General features: G+C 67.7%; 2 protein-coding genes across 5 annotated transcripts in view; one reads left to right on the top strand and one right to left on the bottom strand.

Annotated features, from left to right (window-relative positions):
• LSP1 (lymphocyte specific protein 1) overlaps positions 1 to 9,948 on the top strand; it is a 36,002-nt gene extending 26,054 nt beyond the window's left edge. For all 4 annotated transcript variants that reach the window (XM_082659790.1, XM_082659791.1, XM_082659792.1 and 1 more), the window contains exons 3-11: positions 965 to 1,132; positions 2,833 to 3,031; positions 3,361 to 3,450; positions 3,696 to 3,739; positions 3,908 to 3,989; positions 4,704 to 4,838; positions 5,177 to 5,254; positions 5,405 to 5,507; positions 9,513 to 9,948. In XM_082659790.1, coding sequence (XP_082515916.1) covers positions 965 to 1,132; positions 2,833 to 3,031; positions 3,361 to 3,450; positions 3,696 to 3,739; positions 3,908 to 3,989; positions 4,704 to 4,838; positions 5,177 to 5,254; positions 5,405 to 5,494 — 886 coding nt within the window. In that variant the 3' untranslated portion in view covers positions 5,495 to 5,507; positions 9,513 to 9,948. The remainder of the gene's footprint in view (positions 1 to 964; positions 1,133 to 2,832; positions 3,032 to 3,360; positions 3,451 to 3,695; positions 3,740 to 3,907; positions 3,990 to 4,703; positions 4,839 to 5,176; positions 5,255 to 5,404; positions 5,508 to 9,512) is intronic.
• Positions 7,023 to 12,270, bottom strand: PRR33 (proline rich 33; the record flags this gene model as incomplete). Its single annotated transcript, XM_082660142.1, has 2 exons — positions 12,219 to 12,270; positions 7,023 to 8,387 (listed from the first exon to the last, which is right to left on the bottom strand). Exon 2 carries the CDS (start codon positions 8,376 to 8,378, stop codon positions 7,023 to 7,025), a length of 1,356 nt encoding a protein of 451 aa, XP_082516268.1. The 5' UTR covers positions 8,379 to 8,387; positions 12,219 to 12,270.
• Positions 12,271 to 13,592: the final 1,322 nt, after the last annotated feature.

Below are 13,592 nucleotides of genomic sequence, written 5' to 3'. Positions count from 1 at the left end.
CAGGCCCTGGGCTGGAGGCCCCAGAGCAGCTGAGACAAGGAGGGAGGGGCCCAGCCCTGGAACCCGGGCCGGGGGTGGGGGTGCCCTTAGGGTGTCGGTCGTCACAGCCCCAGGTGCCAGCGGAGTTTGCCGGACACCTGGCCGGAGACGTGTCGAGCCGCCCCCTACCGGCCAGCCTCCCGGGGTCCCGACTCCGGCCCTGGTCACCCTGCGTGGTCCCCCTTGCTTGGACCGACTCCGAGCGCAGCTGTGGGGCCCTGGCCCCCGAGCCCCTTGCCCTAGTCCTTGCCGTCTGTGACTCACTGAGGCCACATCCAACTTGGCGGGCCGAGGGCCGGCTTGTTCCCTCGCGGGGCCCGGGAGGCCTCTGTAGCTGGGCTGGGCTGTTTTTGCAATAACGCTCCCCCTCCCCCAGGCCCTGTTTTGTTCCATTTTCTCCGAGTCAGCAGCTCTGGGTGGAGTGGGGTGCTGTAGCGGTCAAGGCCCCTCGGGCCAGGTCCCCAGCCTAGCAGGCAGGGACTGGGGGCAGGCAGGGACCACCGGAGCACAGGCCCGCCGTGGGGGACAGGGTGCAGGGCTCAGGCGGGACAGCAGAGGGAAACTCGGCACCCACCCGCGGGGGCCGTAGGTAGCGGGGGAGACACAGCCCAGCATTCGGGGAGCCCCAGGCTGAGCGGGGAGACGTGGCCCTGTTCTTGGGGAGCCCTGGCTTAATAGGGCGTGGCCCAGTCTTGGCCTCAGGTAGCTGCAGTCTGTGGGGGAGGCACAGTCCTGCCCTCAGGGATTCTCTGACAATGGGGGGGCCTCGGCCCGGCCGTGGGGTGCTGCCCCTGGGGCAGATGGGGTCTCCCGCACTTGGAGCCCAGGGTGTGAGAGAGGGAGGCGCTGTGGACGGGGTGGGGGTGGGGGGTCGGCCCCCTGCCCCGCATCTGGCCCAGCCCTGAGAACGTGCCTGCTCTTCCAGCCTCAGCCCGAAGCCCTCGGAGGGCCCTGAACTGGACGAGGACGAGGGTTTCGGCGACTGGTCCCAGAAGCCGGAGGAGCGGCGGCAGCACCGCGGGGCTGGGGAGACCGTGGACGGTGGGGCCCCCCCTCAGGGCGAGAGTCCGGAGGGGGGGCAGGAAGAGGACAGGCAAGTGGGGGTCAGAGCGTGGAGGAGGGGTGCTCTGTCCAAGCCCCCAACGTGTGTCCGAGCGACTCCCTCCGCTCCCGCCACCCCAGTGGCCCCCCAAAATGCCCCCGTGGCCGTAGGGGGGGAAGGAGGAAGAGAACGAGACAGGAGGGCGGCGGTGGGGGTGCTGGTGCCGCGGGTGGGACGGGAGGAATCTCGTTGCTGGGCTCCCCAGGGCCCCGGCCCGTCCAGACCAGCTGCGGCCGCCGGGCGGTTACTCCATCAGCACATCTGCAGCCCACTGACGTCAGGGAGGCCCTGCGCCCCCGCCGCCGCCCCTTCCTCCCCCGGGGCAGCGAGCTCCATTCCCACGGAGGGGAGCAGGTATTTCCAGATGTGCGGCCGCCAGTCGGCCTGGGGGGACAAGCTTTCCAGATGTGCAGGCGCTCTGAACCAGGGCAGGCAGGGGGAGGGGCCCTGGGCTGGGGTCTGCTCTGGGGCCTCACCCGCCCCCACCCCGGGGGTCTGAGCCGCTCTCAGCACCCCACAGGCCGGGGTCAGGGGCCCAGCTCCGCTCGGGAGCTCCAGGCTTGGGGCCCTGTGGCCTCGAGGGTCGCCGGAGCCCCTCTTGGCCACCTCCCGTCCCCTCCAAGGCCCCTGAAGCAGCCCCGAGCTCTCGCTAAGACCCCTCCTGTCACTCCACCACCCCTTCCCATCCGCGCTCAGAGCCAGCTGCCTGGCCGGGGCCCTGCTCCTGGCGTGGCCCTCTGCCCACGGCCGCCCTCCAGGCCTCAGTTTCCCCCATTTGTCTCTGGGGGTCAGAGCACACTCTGCGTTTCTGAGCTGGGGGCGGGGGGCGGGGGCAGCAGGGTGGCCCGTCCACTGGCGCTGGGATGGCTGCAGCCCTGCCGATCCTGTTCCCTTTGTCCCCAACTGGCCGCCCAACAGCAGGGGGCACTCTAGCTCTTCTGTGGACCCTCCTGCTCTCGCCAGGCCTCCCTGCCCCCCGCACCTGCCTGGCCTCCTGTAGCCCAGCTGAACGGGCCCTCTGTGAGCCTGCCGCTGGCTCGGACCCCGGCCCACCTTGGGCGGTGGTCTGCGTCTTGGCTGGCACGAACACCGAGGGGCCTGAAATCATGGAAAATGCGAGAATTTCCCATCTTCTTCTCCAGGGTCAGTCCCGCTCCAATGCAGAGTCGCGCAGGCTGCCAGCGGCTGGCCTCCCCTGCCCCGCACAGCCAGCCTGGTCTGCCCTGCTCCTCGCGGCTGCGGCCCTCTCTGTGACCCCAGCCCTTGCCTTGTCCCTCAGTTGACCAGCCCCCAGACAAGCCTCAGACCCCACCTAGCTCCCACCTGCCGCCCAGGCCCGCTCGCCCCAACCCGGAGCAGGCCGGGAGCAGGGGGCCCAGGCGGCCCCGGCCCCAGGAGGCCAGCCAGCAGGGACACCAACAGGCGAGACACGGGCCAGGGCTGGTCCTGAGGGCCTGGAGCCCGGGCCTAGCCTCAGTGGGCACTGGTCGCATGGCCCTGGCGACAGAGGGCAGGCTCTGAGGCCTTGGGCTCACCTCCCCAAAGAGGCCGGGGTCTTGAGATTCCTGGGCGCTTAACTGGTCTGACTGCCCATCTTACAGATGGGGAAACTGAGGCTTGGAAACGGGAAGGGACTCGAAGTGATCAAGTGACCTTCGACCTGTTGGATTGCCTCCCCCTCCCCGCCACAGGCCCCGCCAGCACGCCTTTGGGAGCCAGGGTGGCGACGAGCTGACCCCAGCCGGGGTCTGTCTGGAGGAGCTGCGTCTGAGCCCCGACTCAGAGCCCCAGGAGGGGCCGGGAACAGAGGACACAGAGCCCAACGGCCCCGAGGGAGCCGTCCAGGGAAGCCCAGGGCTGGCAGAGACCGAGGAGGCAGAGGATGAGCAGGTGCCGGTGGCTTCCCAAAGGGTCTGGGCACACCCCGGCCCCCGGGCTGCATCTGTCTCTGCTACCTGCATGCTCTGCGGGCTTCGTGGGATGGGCCCAGAGGGAGCCAGCACCCCTGCAGTCTCAGAGGGCGGTGGGGTTGGTAACCCTGCCTGATGGAACGCCAGCTCCTGCTGCCGAGAACTCCAGAACCAGAGAATGGCAGGGCGGGAAAGGACCTGAGGCCCAGGGAGGGGAAGGTGTTTCCTTCAACCAGTCCTGGGTGGGGCAGGAGGGGTGCAAAGGGGGCGATCATTCAGACCCCGTAACGGCAGACGTTCTGTTCCCAGCACCAGAGATGCCAGCAGCGCAGGACGCCCAGCCCCTTGGTCTTGGAGGGGACGGACCCGGGCTCGCCTCCCCTGAGCCCCAGCACCAAAGTAGGTTAAGCCCCAAAGCCTAGTCCTCTGTCCCGGACTCATGACCAATGACAGTCCCAGAGAGGCAGCCACAGGGCAGCTCCAGGACAGGAGCACGGCCTCCTTCTCTGCCAGGCTGGCTCTCAGCAGAGCCTTGTGAAACGCATAAACCGGGCAATGGGACTGGCGGGTGGGAGCAGCTGGGAGGGGTGGGCTGGGGGCCTTGCTCTGGCTTCGGAGGCTCAGTCTCCTCCCGCCCTCCACAGCTCAGCGACAGAACTGAGTCCCTGCACCGCTCCATTCAGAAGAGGTACGTCTGGTTGCTTCCCAGGCAGGACTCGGGGATCTCCAAGGGAGGGTTGAAGAGGGGACCCAGTAGGTGGAGATCTGGGGGCCCGAGAAAGCTCTGGCAGGAGCTCAGGGTGGGCTAGAAGCCGAGTGAGGGGGCCTGGGCCATGACCCTTCTCCTCTCCTCCAGTAACAGCATGAAGAAGTCCCAGCCAGCCCTGCCCATCTCCACGATTGAAGAGAGGCTGGAGCAGTACACGCAGGCCATCGAGGTGCGCACAGGCCCCTCCGCTTCTGCAGGGCCTCCTCCATTCATGCACCCATTTCTCCAGCCAACCAGTGTCTCTCCATCCAACCAACTCCTGTCCTTTCACCTGCACTCTTCCATCCAGCCAACACCCCTTCATCCAACCAACCCACTCCATCCAACCAGGGTCCCTCCATTGATCCTACACGCCCCCACATCCAACAACTAACACCCTTTTATTCAACTAACACTCTTCCATCCAACCAACACCCCTCCATCCAGTCAACACTCTTCCATCCAACCAACACCCCTCCATCCAGTCAACACTCTTCCATCCAACCAACACCCCTCCCTCCAACCAACACCCCTCCATCCACTTTCATCCAATTAGCTCCCCTCCATCCAGCCATCATTCCATCCAACCAACACCCTTCCGTTCAACCCCTGCTCCTCCGACCCTGTGCCAGGGGCAGCACGAGGACAGCCCCACATTTGTCTCGTATCTCACCCATCACCTGTGCTCTGCAGAGCAAGGGCGGTGTTTCACAAGTACACCGAGGGGAGGAAGACACGTTTTTCCAGAGCGCCTTCTTCCAGCCCTGCGTTGGATAAGAAGTCCTGGGGGAATGCAGCCATACAGAGGACGTCATCTGTGTGCCGGAGCGGCTCACACAGGCCTCTCTGATGTGTTCCATGTGGCTGTCCAGTAAAGTGGTCCTGGGCTCTGTCTCCTCTGCAGACCTCTGGCCGGACCCCAAAGCTAGCCCGCCAGCCGTCCATCGAGCTGCCCAGCATGGCCGTGGCGAGCACCAAGAGTCGCTGGGAGACGGGAGAGGTGCAGGCTCAGTCCTCCGCCAAGTCCCCCACCTGTAAGGTAGGCTCCTGTCCTGGGGCACGGCTGGGCTCCCTCTGGAAGGCTAGCGTGAGACTGTCCAGGCTGAAGTGTGGGCAGAGGGCACTGTGGTGCATGGGGGACGGGGTCTCCGCCAGGCTGGCTCCTGTGGAGGCCTGGGTGGGAAGGCTGCTGGGCCAGGTGAAGATGGACCATGTCACCTTCCCTTCCCGGCCTCTTCCCCTGGGCTGTCACCCAAGGAGGCAGGCGTGCGGGCCCCGGGGCCTTGGCCCTGCGAGGCCAGGCAGGAGAAGTGACCAGGGCTCCAAGCCCCCAAGTCAGGGCTCTGCCCCTGTGACGTGGCTGCCTTCTGCCCGCAGGATATTGTCGCTGGAGACCTGAGCAAGAGGAACCTCTGGGAGCAGAAAGGAGGCCCCAAGGCTTCGCCGATGCTCAAGGTAGAGTCGGAATGTGACTGATGCGGGAGGGCGGGTCCAGCGGGCGAGGGGAAGGGGAGCTGCCCTCAGCGCACCTGGGGAGGCTTCCAAGAGGCAGCGCCACCTCCCCCTGCGCCTCTCACCTTCGCTCTCCACCTCCTTCCCCGACAGAGCACCCCGTCTGCCAAGAGGTACAAGTTTGTGGCCACTGGACACGGGAAGTACGAGAAAGTGCTCGTGGACGAGGGCTCGGCGCCCTAGGCCGTCCTTTTCGGTGAGTCGGGGGCGGCGGCCAGAGCGCGACGTGTCGTGGGCAGAATTCGCCGCTCTGGGTGCGCGGTGGCAGGGACTGCGAGGTGACATGTGAGGGCTGAATGCCCGGCCTCAGAGCTGGCCACAGCCCGTCTCTGCTGGTCCTCCAGTCCACAGACCCGTGCCCCCTCCCACCCCACCATCCCCTGGTTCCTGCCCTGCTCCTGTAGCCCACAGGGAAGCGCAGGCTCCCTGCTGGGAGGAGGCCCCCATCTCCCAGCCGGGCTCCTCGGGCAGGTGAGCCCGGCCCGGCCACCACAGGGTGAGCGTGGCAGGAGGGGCTTGACACGGATCCCCGGGAGCTCAGGTTCCCACCGGGCAGTGGGCTGTGAGGGTTTCAAAGGAGCCAGAACCTCGTCCTCGCCCTCCTGCCCCAGTGAGGAGCCGCTCCCACCCCGGCACCTGGTGAGGAGTCAGAAAGGTGACCCGCTGCCATGGTTACGGTTACGCACACTTTTATTAGCGGCCTGGGTCCCGGGATCCGTTTACAACATCCATCATGTCCCCTCCTGACGGCTTCCTCCCTTCTGAGTCCTGCTCCGGGGGCTGCGGCTGGAGCTTCCCCCCAGCACCTCCGTGTCTGCCTCGTAGCACGGCTGCCCCGTCTGGGCCCCAGTGCTTGTCCCGAGTCAGACCCCAGCTGAGTGCAGACTGGGGGTCCCCATCGCTGCCCCCTCCGGGCCACCCCCCCCCCCGCCACTTGGCCAGGCTGACTTCGGACCTCCCTCCTCATCCAGCATCTAGGCTGAGACCCCAGCCCTCTGTCTCCCATCAGCGAGTCCCCCTCAAGCTCTGCACCCAGGCGGGGGGAGCAGAGGTGACAGTGAAGGGGCAGGGGTGTGGGGCCAGCTCCCGCTCGGGGCCTGGACCTGGCTCCCCGCACCCGTCGGGCCTCCGTCCTTGGGAGGCGCGGCTGCCAAGCCGCCGATGCAGCTAACGGAGCCCACGGTGCCTGCGACTGAGTCACCCCGACCACTCCCACTCTGCACGACAGCATAGCTCGTCCCCCCAACCTTTCTCGGCAGAAGGGCCGGGGCCCCAGAATCCTGCTCATCCTGTCAATCATCAGGGCTCGTCACCCAGAGCATGTGGGGCTCCGCTGGGCCCCGATCCCCGCCTGCAGCTTCCCTGGACCCAGGCAGGGTCTCGCTGGTGACCACCTCCTGCACTCCTGCCCCAAGCCCTGTGCGCACACTCAGGCCGGCCCTGCCCCGCAGGGTCACGCATGCAGCCCCAGCCTCAGAGCAGACTTGTGTACGGTCTGTCTCCCCAGAAGTTCACCCCAGAAGTCCCCACCCCCCACCCCAGTGCAGAGCCCTCCCTGCCCCTCCACACCGTCCAAACCCGCCGCCTCCCTAATCCCAGCTGCTCCCGGCCGCGTCCACCTCCCACCACGGTCCTTTGTGGCTGTGGCTTTCCAGCTGGACCCTCAGCCCCTCTTCTGTCCCCCCACGGTCCTGGGGTCCCCCCCGGCCATTCACTGGGGCCTCCAGCCAGCTGCCGAACGATTGAAGTTCTGGGGCTGGGGGCTCAGGGCCGGGATGGGGTAGCGCATGGGAGGGGGCTGGTCGGCCACCTCCTGCAGTTTCCGGGCGTTGAAGCGAGGCCAGCAAAGGAAGGGCAGGCGGCTGAGGCCAGGCGGGGCGCGCACCCCATCCTGGGGCCCCACCTGGCCGCCACGGGACTCTGCCACTGACATGCGGCACAGCACTGCGTCCCACATCCTGGAGGACCGTGAGGCGGGGGCCGGCCGGGTCGCCGAGTCAGTGGGGGCTGCCCCTCCCAGCCCCGCGTGCCCCGGGCTCGGCTCTGGCCCCGGGAAGGGGGCCTCTTCCAGCAGCTGCTTCTTGAGGCGTGTCCAGCCGCTGAGCTGGGGCTTGGGCGCGACTTTGGGGACAGGGCACGGGTGGGTGCCTGACGATGGGGCAGGGGATGAGGCCTCTCGGGGGCTGGAGACCTGCTCAGCCTCAGCGGCAGGGCCGGCCGGGGCGGGGTCCTCCCGGTGCCCGGCTTCGGGGGCCACAGAGGCCGGCCTGTAAGGCGAGGGTCCTGGTGAGCGGTAGGTGGGGGCAATGGACACCACCACCCGGCTGCTGGCCTCTCTGGGCCCTGAGGCCTGGAAGCCGGGGCCCGGCCTGAGCACAGAGGGCTCGCCGTGCCGAGGGCTGGCAGCCTGGGCCCTGGCGGGCAGTGAGTGGATGCGGACCACAGGCAGCAGGGGCTGAGCCCTGGGAGGGCGGATGGCTGTGCCCTGGGCCCGGTCGCCAGGCCCACCATCTGGGGCCACTGGGGAGGGCGCAGGGGTCCCGGCCTGAGGGGACGGTGCCCGGCGGAAGTGCACCTGGCTGTTGTGGGTGCCCCTCACGGTGGGGCCTGAGACCTGGGCAAAGCCGCAGGGGGACTGGGCGGGTTCTGGCACCGGGGCTGCGAGCCAGGGCCCCGTGGGCTTGGAGCGTGAAGCCAGGCTCCTGAGCTGGGTGAGGCTGATGGAGAACGTGGACCTCTGCAGGGGGGACGCCACGTGGCGGATGACGCGGGTGTGGGGGGAGCAGGGCAGGGTGGCCACCGCCCGCGGTGCCTCCGCGGGCCGCGGGGCCGGGGTCTCCTGGTCATGGCCGGCCTCGCTCACGGGGGATAAGGACGTGCGGATAGGCCCGGGCGGGGCAGGCGGCCCGGCCCTGCTCGTCCTCTTCCGGGCTGCCTTCCTCAGGAGCTTCTGCAGACGCAGGTTGTCCTTCCCGGGCTTGGGCAGCAGCGGTGGGGGGGGTCCCGGGGGCCCCGGGGGGCGCCGGCCAGCCATCTCAGGGGCCACGGAGGCAGCCGAGGTGAGCATCGCTGCACCCTAGGGCGGGCGGGAGGGACAGCCGTGGGCCCAACCCTCCTCCCTACAGGCCGCCTCCCTGCGGGAGGGCACACAGCCCCTAGTCACGCAGAGGACCCAGGCCCAGAGGGCCTGCAGCCTGACCGTCAGAAGCTCTGCTGCCTCAGCACGTGGCCCCTGCCACGCGCGCTCCAGGCATGAGCGTTTGCACGCCCATGGGGCGGCCCCACCATCATTCCGCTTTAGAAACGAGCCCACGGAGGCCCGAGGTGCTCTGTGGGTGACGGAGGAGGGCTGGGACCTGGCTCCGGGTGCCGCCCGTGTGCACAGTGGGGGCCGGGAGACGCACAGGCGGGCGCCAAGCGGGAGGCACGTGCTGGGCCAGCCGCCTGCGAGGGCAGGAAGAGTGCCCGCCCGCAAGCGTGAGGGCCGCCTTGCTGTCGCCGGCCTGACCACAGGCGCGTCCGCTGCGAGCCAGCGGAGAGGTGGCGGCCAGAGGCTCGGGAGGGCTGCGGCTGCATCATCAGAGGTAGACGGGGTGGGAGGTGGGAGCGGTTTTCGCTGAGCTACGCTAAACGGGATGTTCCCGCAGACGTCCCGGCGGGGTGGTCCTGGCCAAGCCGCCCGCCCTGGTTTCTGGGCGCCACGTGCTCCCGAGGACGTTGACAAATGGCGGCTGGGCCGAGCCAGGGCCGCCGGCATGGGGGAGGAGGGAGGCCTGGGGGCTGCTGCCATGAGGCCGGCTCTGTCAGGCAGGAGTGCGTCGTCTGCTCAGGGAGGGGCCCGAGGGGTCTGCTGGGGCTCGCTCTGGGCTGCTGCCCACCTCAGTGAGGGGGGGCCGGGACCCCAGGGTTAGCCTGGGGGCTGTCAGGCCAGCTGGCAAACAGGCAGTAGGCAGCGTCCCTCCACCCTGAATCCCGGCAGGGCCCAGGGCACCAGAGCGTGGTATCAGGAAGCAGGCTTCCAGGCCGGAGGTGGACACAGGGTCTCGGGGGCTGTCGCAGGGAGGCTGCTCCTCCAGGGCTGGGGGGAGCGGGGTGGGATGGGCAGGCCAGGGACCCCCAGAGAGAGGCTGCAGGCTCGGACAGGCAGAGCCACGGCCCCTCCTCGGACTGCAGCCTGATGCTCCCCCGACCTGTGTTTCAGCTTTCCCAAGACTGCAGCACCGCCGGCGGCACCTCCTGGCTCCCGACCCACGTGCCCAGGGGAGAGGCCGGCCAGATGAACGCCCCCCCGCCCCCCACTGGCCCCGCCGAAGAAGCTGCTTCTCATGGTCTGCCTGGCCCGCGAGCGCCCCCGACATCCGTCACCTCTTGCTCCTGGACCCTCCAACCTTTCCCTCTGACCCCCAGCTCTGCCCCTCACAGTTCCGGGAGGAAAGGAACTCTGGCTGTTGGTTGGCAAAAGGACCACCTCCAGAGAAGCTGCGAGCTCCCAGGGAAGGCGCAGCCGGTGCAGAGAGAGGCCACGTGCTGGGGCCTCCGTGTCCAAAGCCACCAACACCCACAACAGCACTGGGCCCCCCGCCCCGCCCCGCTTGCAGCCCTCCACTTTGTGCAGTAAACTCCCTTTGGTGTCTCCACGTGCTGGCTCTCTGGGGCTCACGGACGGGGGAGGGGCCGGGAGCAGGGCGCATTGGAAAGGCCATCCGCCCTGCACAGTGGCAGGGCCCAGGCCTCTGGCCTTCAGTTTTGGACACTGTCCTGTCCAGTGGCCTTCTGCGTGCTAGGCTCTGGGGTCTCTGAGGGTAGTCAGGGTGAATGTGATGGGTGGGGGCTCAGTCGTCCTCTTCCACTGTGGTACTTGCCCTTGACTGGCCCCTTATAAACTCTGCAGCCCCTGAAACACCGTGCACTTCTGGTCTGTGCCCCTAGACTGTGCACCCTTTGAGTACAAGCCCCACCTTGGGGTCATCCCTTCCCAGCACCCAGGAGGTGCTCAGTGAAGACCTGGTGGATGGACGGATGAGTGGATGATGGAGGATGGCTGGATGCAGGGATGGAGGAAAGGATGGATGGGAAGGTGATTGGATGGCTGGCTGGATGGGTGGATGGTCAGGTGGTTGGATAGATGGATGGAAAGATGGATGGATGACGGGATGGAGGCATGGATGGGTGGGTGGATGGTGGGATGGGTGGAAGGATGGATTGGTGTATAAATAGAAAGAGAGGTGTTGAATCCTTGGGTGATGGGTGGATAGTTAAAGAACAGGTGGATGGGTGGGTCTGCAGAAGGGATGAGAGGTCAATGGGCAGAAAAGTAGTTGTGCAGAGAGTAGATAGGAGAAGAGATGGAGAGGCAGTCAGATCAACGCCTGCTTCACGGAACGGTGGGTGGATGGCTGGTGGGCGGGTGGACACTTGGTGGGGGTGGATGGATGGGCGATGGACGGGGGGAAGGCAGGAGGGAAGGAGGGAGGGAGGGAAACAGACAGTGACGGCGAGGATGTACCTGTGAAAATGGAGGTGCAGTGGGTGGATGGACATGCGTGTGAAGGCGGGGACAGGGTGGGGCTCTCTTCCCGAGCCCACCCCCACGCCCGGCCTGTGCACAGGGCTAACATGAGGCCCTGCTGCCCTCGGAGTCAGGGGAGCCCCTTCGAAGAGCTGCCCTCTAGACCTTCGGCATTCGAGGCCTGGGTCTGCTCAGAACCTGTTCTCCAAAGTCTTCGTGGTCAAACTCCTGCTGCCTCCCAAGGGGAGCGTGAACATGGGCAGCCCGGAGGTGTTAGAAATCAGCTATGTCACACCTTTGCTGCCTGTGGCCCACTTCTGAGGGTGCCTCAGGGCTGTGCTCTGCCAGCTGGGGAGCTTCTCCCAGGGGACGCGCCCCTCCTGTCCACCTGGCTGGGTGGGACGTTAGCCGAGGGCAGCAGGCAGAGGCAGCCACGTGGCCCACTGGACGGCCAGAGGGGACCAGAGTGGACGGCACTGAGGGGCTAGTGGCGGGTAGGGTGGGCAGTGCCAGGAGAGCAGCCAGCCACTCAGCCCCTCTCGGGCTCCTTGGCACTCGGCCCCGCCTCGGGGACAAGGACCCAGGGTCTGTCTCCTCTGCGGTGGTGACGACCGGCCCCTGCCTTGCAGAACCTGGGGGTCAGGGCCTGCCCACCACAGAGGCGGAGAGGCTCAGGGGAGCCATTGCCCGGGTGCTGGCCCTCTGCCCTCCGTTCTGACTGCCTGAGAGGCCCCGCCAGGCACCCTTCTGCTCCCCTGCTGCAGGCACTGGGTGCCAGCCCCGCGCAGAGCAAAGCTATTACAACTCCCGCAGAAGCCCCCAGGGCGTGTGGGCGGCAGCAGCGCAGGCTGGGAAAGGGTCATCCCCGAAGTGGTGTGTCAGCGGCTTCTATCTGGGGCCTGGCAGCGCCCGAGCCCGTGGGCCGGGCTTACCGGGAGCTTGGCTGGCACTGGCGCAGGCACCCAGGTCAGCTCAGGGCTACCAGGCGAGGTTCGAGGTTCAGGGTCCCTGGGCCTCGCCACCCTCAACCGTGCACACTGCGGGCCAGGACCAAGACTGAGGGACCCCTGCCCTTCCCCACCACCCTGAGGGTGGTTGAGGTGACCCCTGCAGAAACCTAGAGGCAAATCTTTGGGGGGGCCGGGCCCCCACGGCCTCCCCACTGCTCCCTGGCTCAGCTCGGCTTTGCAGAATTGAGAAGCCCACCCCACTCCTACCGTCCCCGGGCGGAGGCTCTGCCCCAGGAGCCCTCAAATCCTTCCTGGGGTTGAGACCAGTCCCGTGCCTCCACCCCAGGTCTCCAGCCCCCTCCAGCCCCTCGGGGCGGCCCTGCCCTGCCTTGCCCCCTCTCCTCCCACCCTAGCCCGGCCTGGCCAGGTGGACCGGGGTGTGGATTACCTGTCGCAGGCCCTCGGCGGCCGGCAGCCCGTCCAGCAGTGCCCGCTCAAGGCTGTCCTGCGGCACCACGGGCCTGGCACCCCGAGGGGTAGGTTGCCGATACCCGAAATAAGATCTGCCCCATCCCTCTGACCTCAGCGCCCTCGCTCTGGCTCAGCTCGCTCATGGGACAGCGCCGGCCAGAGCCCGAGGCCACTGAGCAGACAGCCACCTTCCTCTGCTGGCCGAGTGGGGCCACTGCAGGGCCATGGAGCGCCCACCTGTGGGTGCAGCCCCCAAGAGCACCCCAGGCCCGTGGGAGGTGTGGCCGGCAGCTCCCAGGAGCGAGACACCCACCGTCGGCGGGGCCGGGTGCACACGGGGCTCCCCAGACTCAGTGCTGCCTGCTGTGCCTTCCCCACGCGCGCACCTGCCCCTCGGGGGGCGGGGGTGGTGTGTGACTCTAGCAGAGTGAGGGGCCCCAGCCTGAGAAGGGCTGTCAGCTCCCACCGTGAGGACGAGCTGGGCCGGGGCGGCCCCAGCAGCCGCTCGGGGGCCTTTTGCAGAAGTGGCTCTACTGCTGACCCCACTGGACAGAAAGTTGGTCAGAGTCAGCTGAGGGCCGGGCACGCGTGTGGCCCGTCAAACGCTCTCCCATCCGAGGACCTGGACAGGAGGAGGAATTCAGAGTTCCGACAGGGGAGGCGGGAGCGGCCCCAGCAGCTCTGGCCTTGGGGGGCTTCCTGCCCCCAGGAACTCTGGGGAGGGGCTCTGTCCTGCCCACTGGGGGCCCAGGGCTCTGGCTCCCCTTGCTGTGGCCGGTGGGCCCACCCTGCCTATCTCGGGTCCCCGTAGCCTTGTCTCCAATGTGTAGAAATTGGATGAGGTGCTGAGAGAAACCTTCCAGAAGGCTCTGGGGACCCAGAGTGGGGTGCAGAGCCAGGGGAAGCCCGGGCTGGGCTGTGAGAGCCGGTCGTCCAGACGCCCCCAAGCCTCCAGAAGGCAGGTGCTTCATCTGAGTCTCCTTGGGGCCAAGCCCTGTCCCGCCCTCCAGCCCACCAGCCATTGCTCCGGATCAGGCCAGCATCCGTGGCCCCCGCCATCCGTGACCGACCAGCCCCTCGCCTGGAGCCTTCCACGTCCGGAAGGAGGCTTGGGGCTGCTCTTTCCTACTCTGTGTCTCAGTTTCCCTGATTCGGGGGGGGGGGTGCGTAGGAGCTCGTGGCCTCACTGGCCAGCGTGGGGACCATGGAAAGCCCTGGGTGAGGTGTCTGCCGGTTGGATGGTGCCACCTGGAGTCCCGAGCAAAGAAAGACTGGGCTCCACGGGCGAACGGTGGAGCCCGCTGTGGGCAGCACCCTGAGCCTGGCCCGTGGCGAGAGAGAGGCCTGCAGG

The sequence above is a fragment of the Grampus griseus genome (assembly GCF_964374135.1).
Source record: "Grampus griseus genome assembly, chromosome: 8".
Lineage (NCBI taxonomy): Eukaryota > Metazoa > Chordata > Mammalia > Artiodactyla > Delphinidae > Grampus > Grampus griseus.
This window is presented reverse-complemented; position numbering and strand designations above follow the sequence as displayed.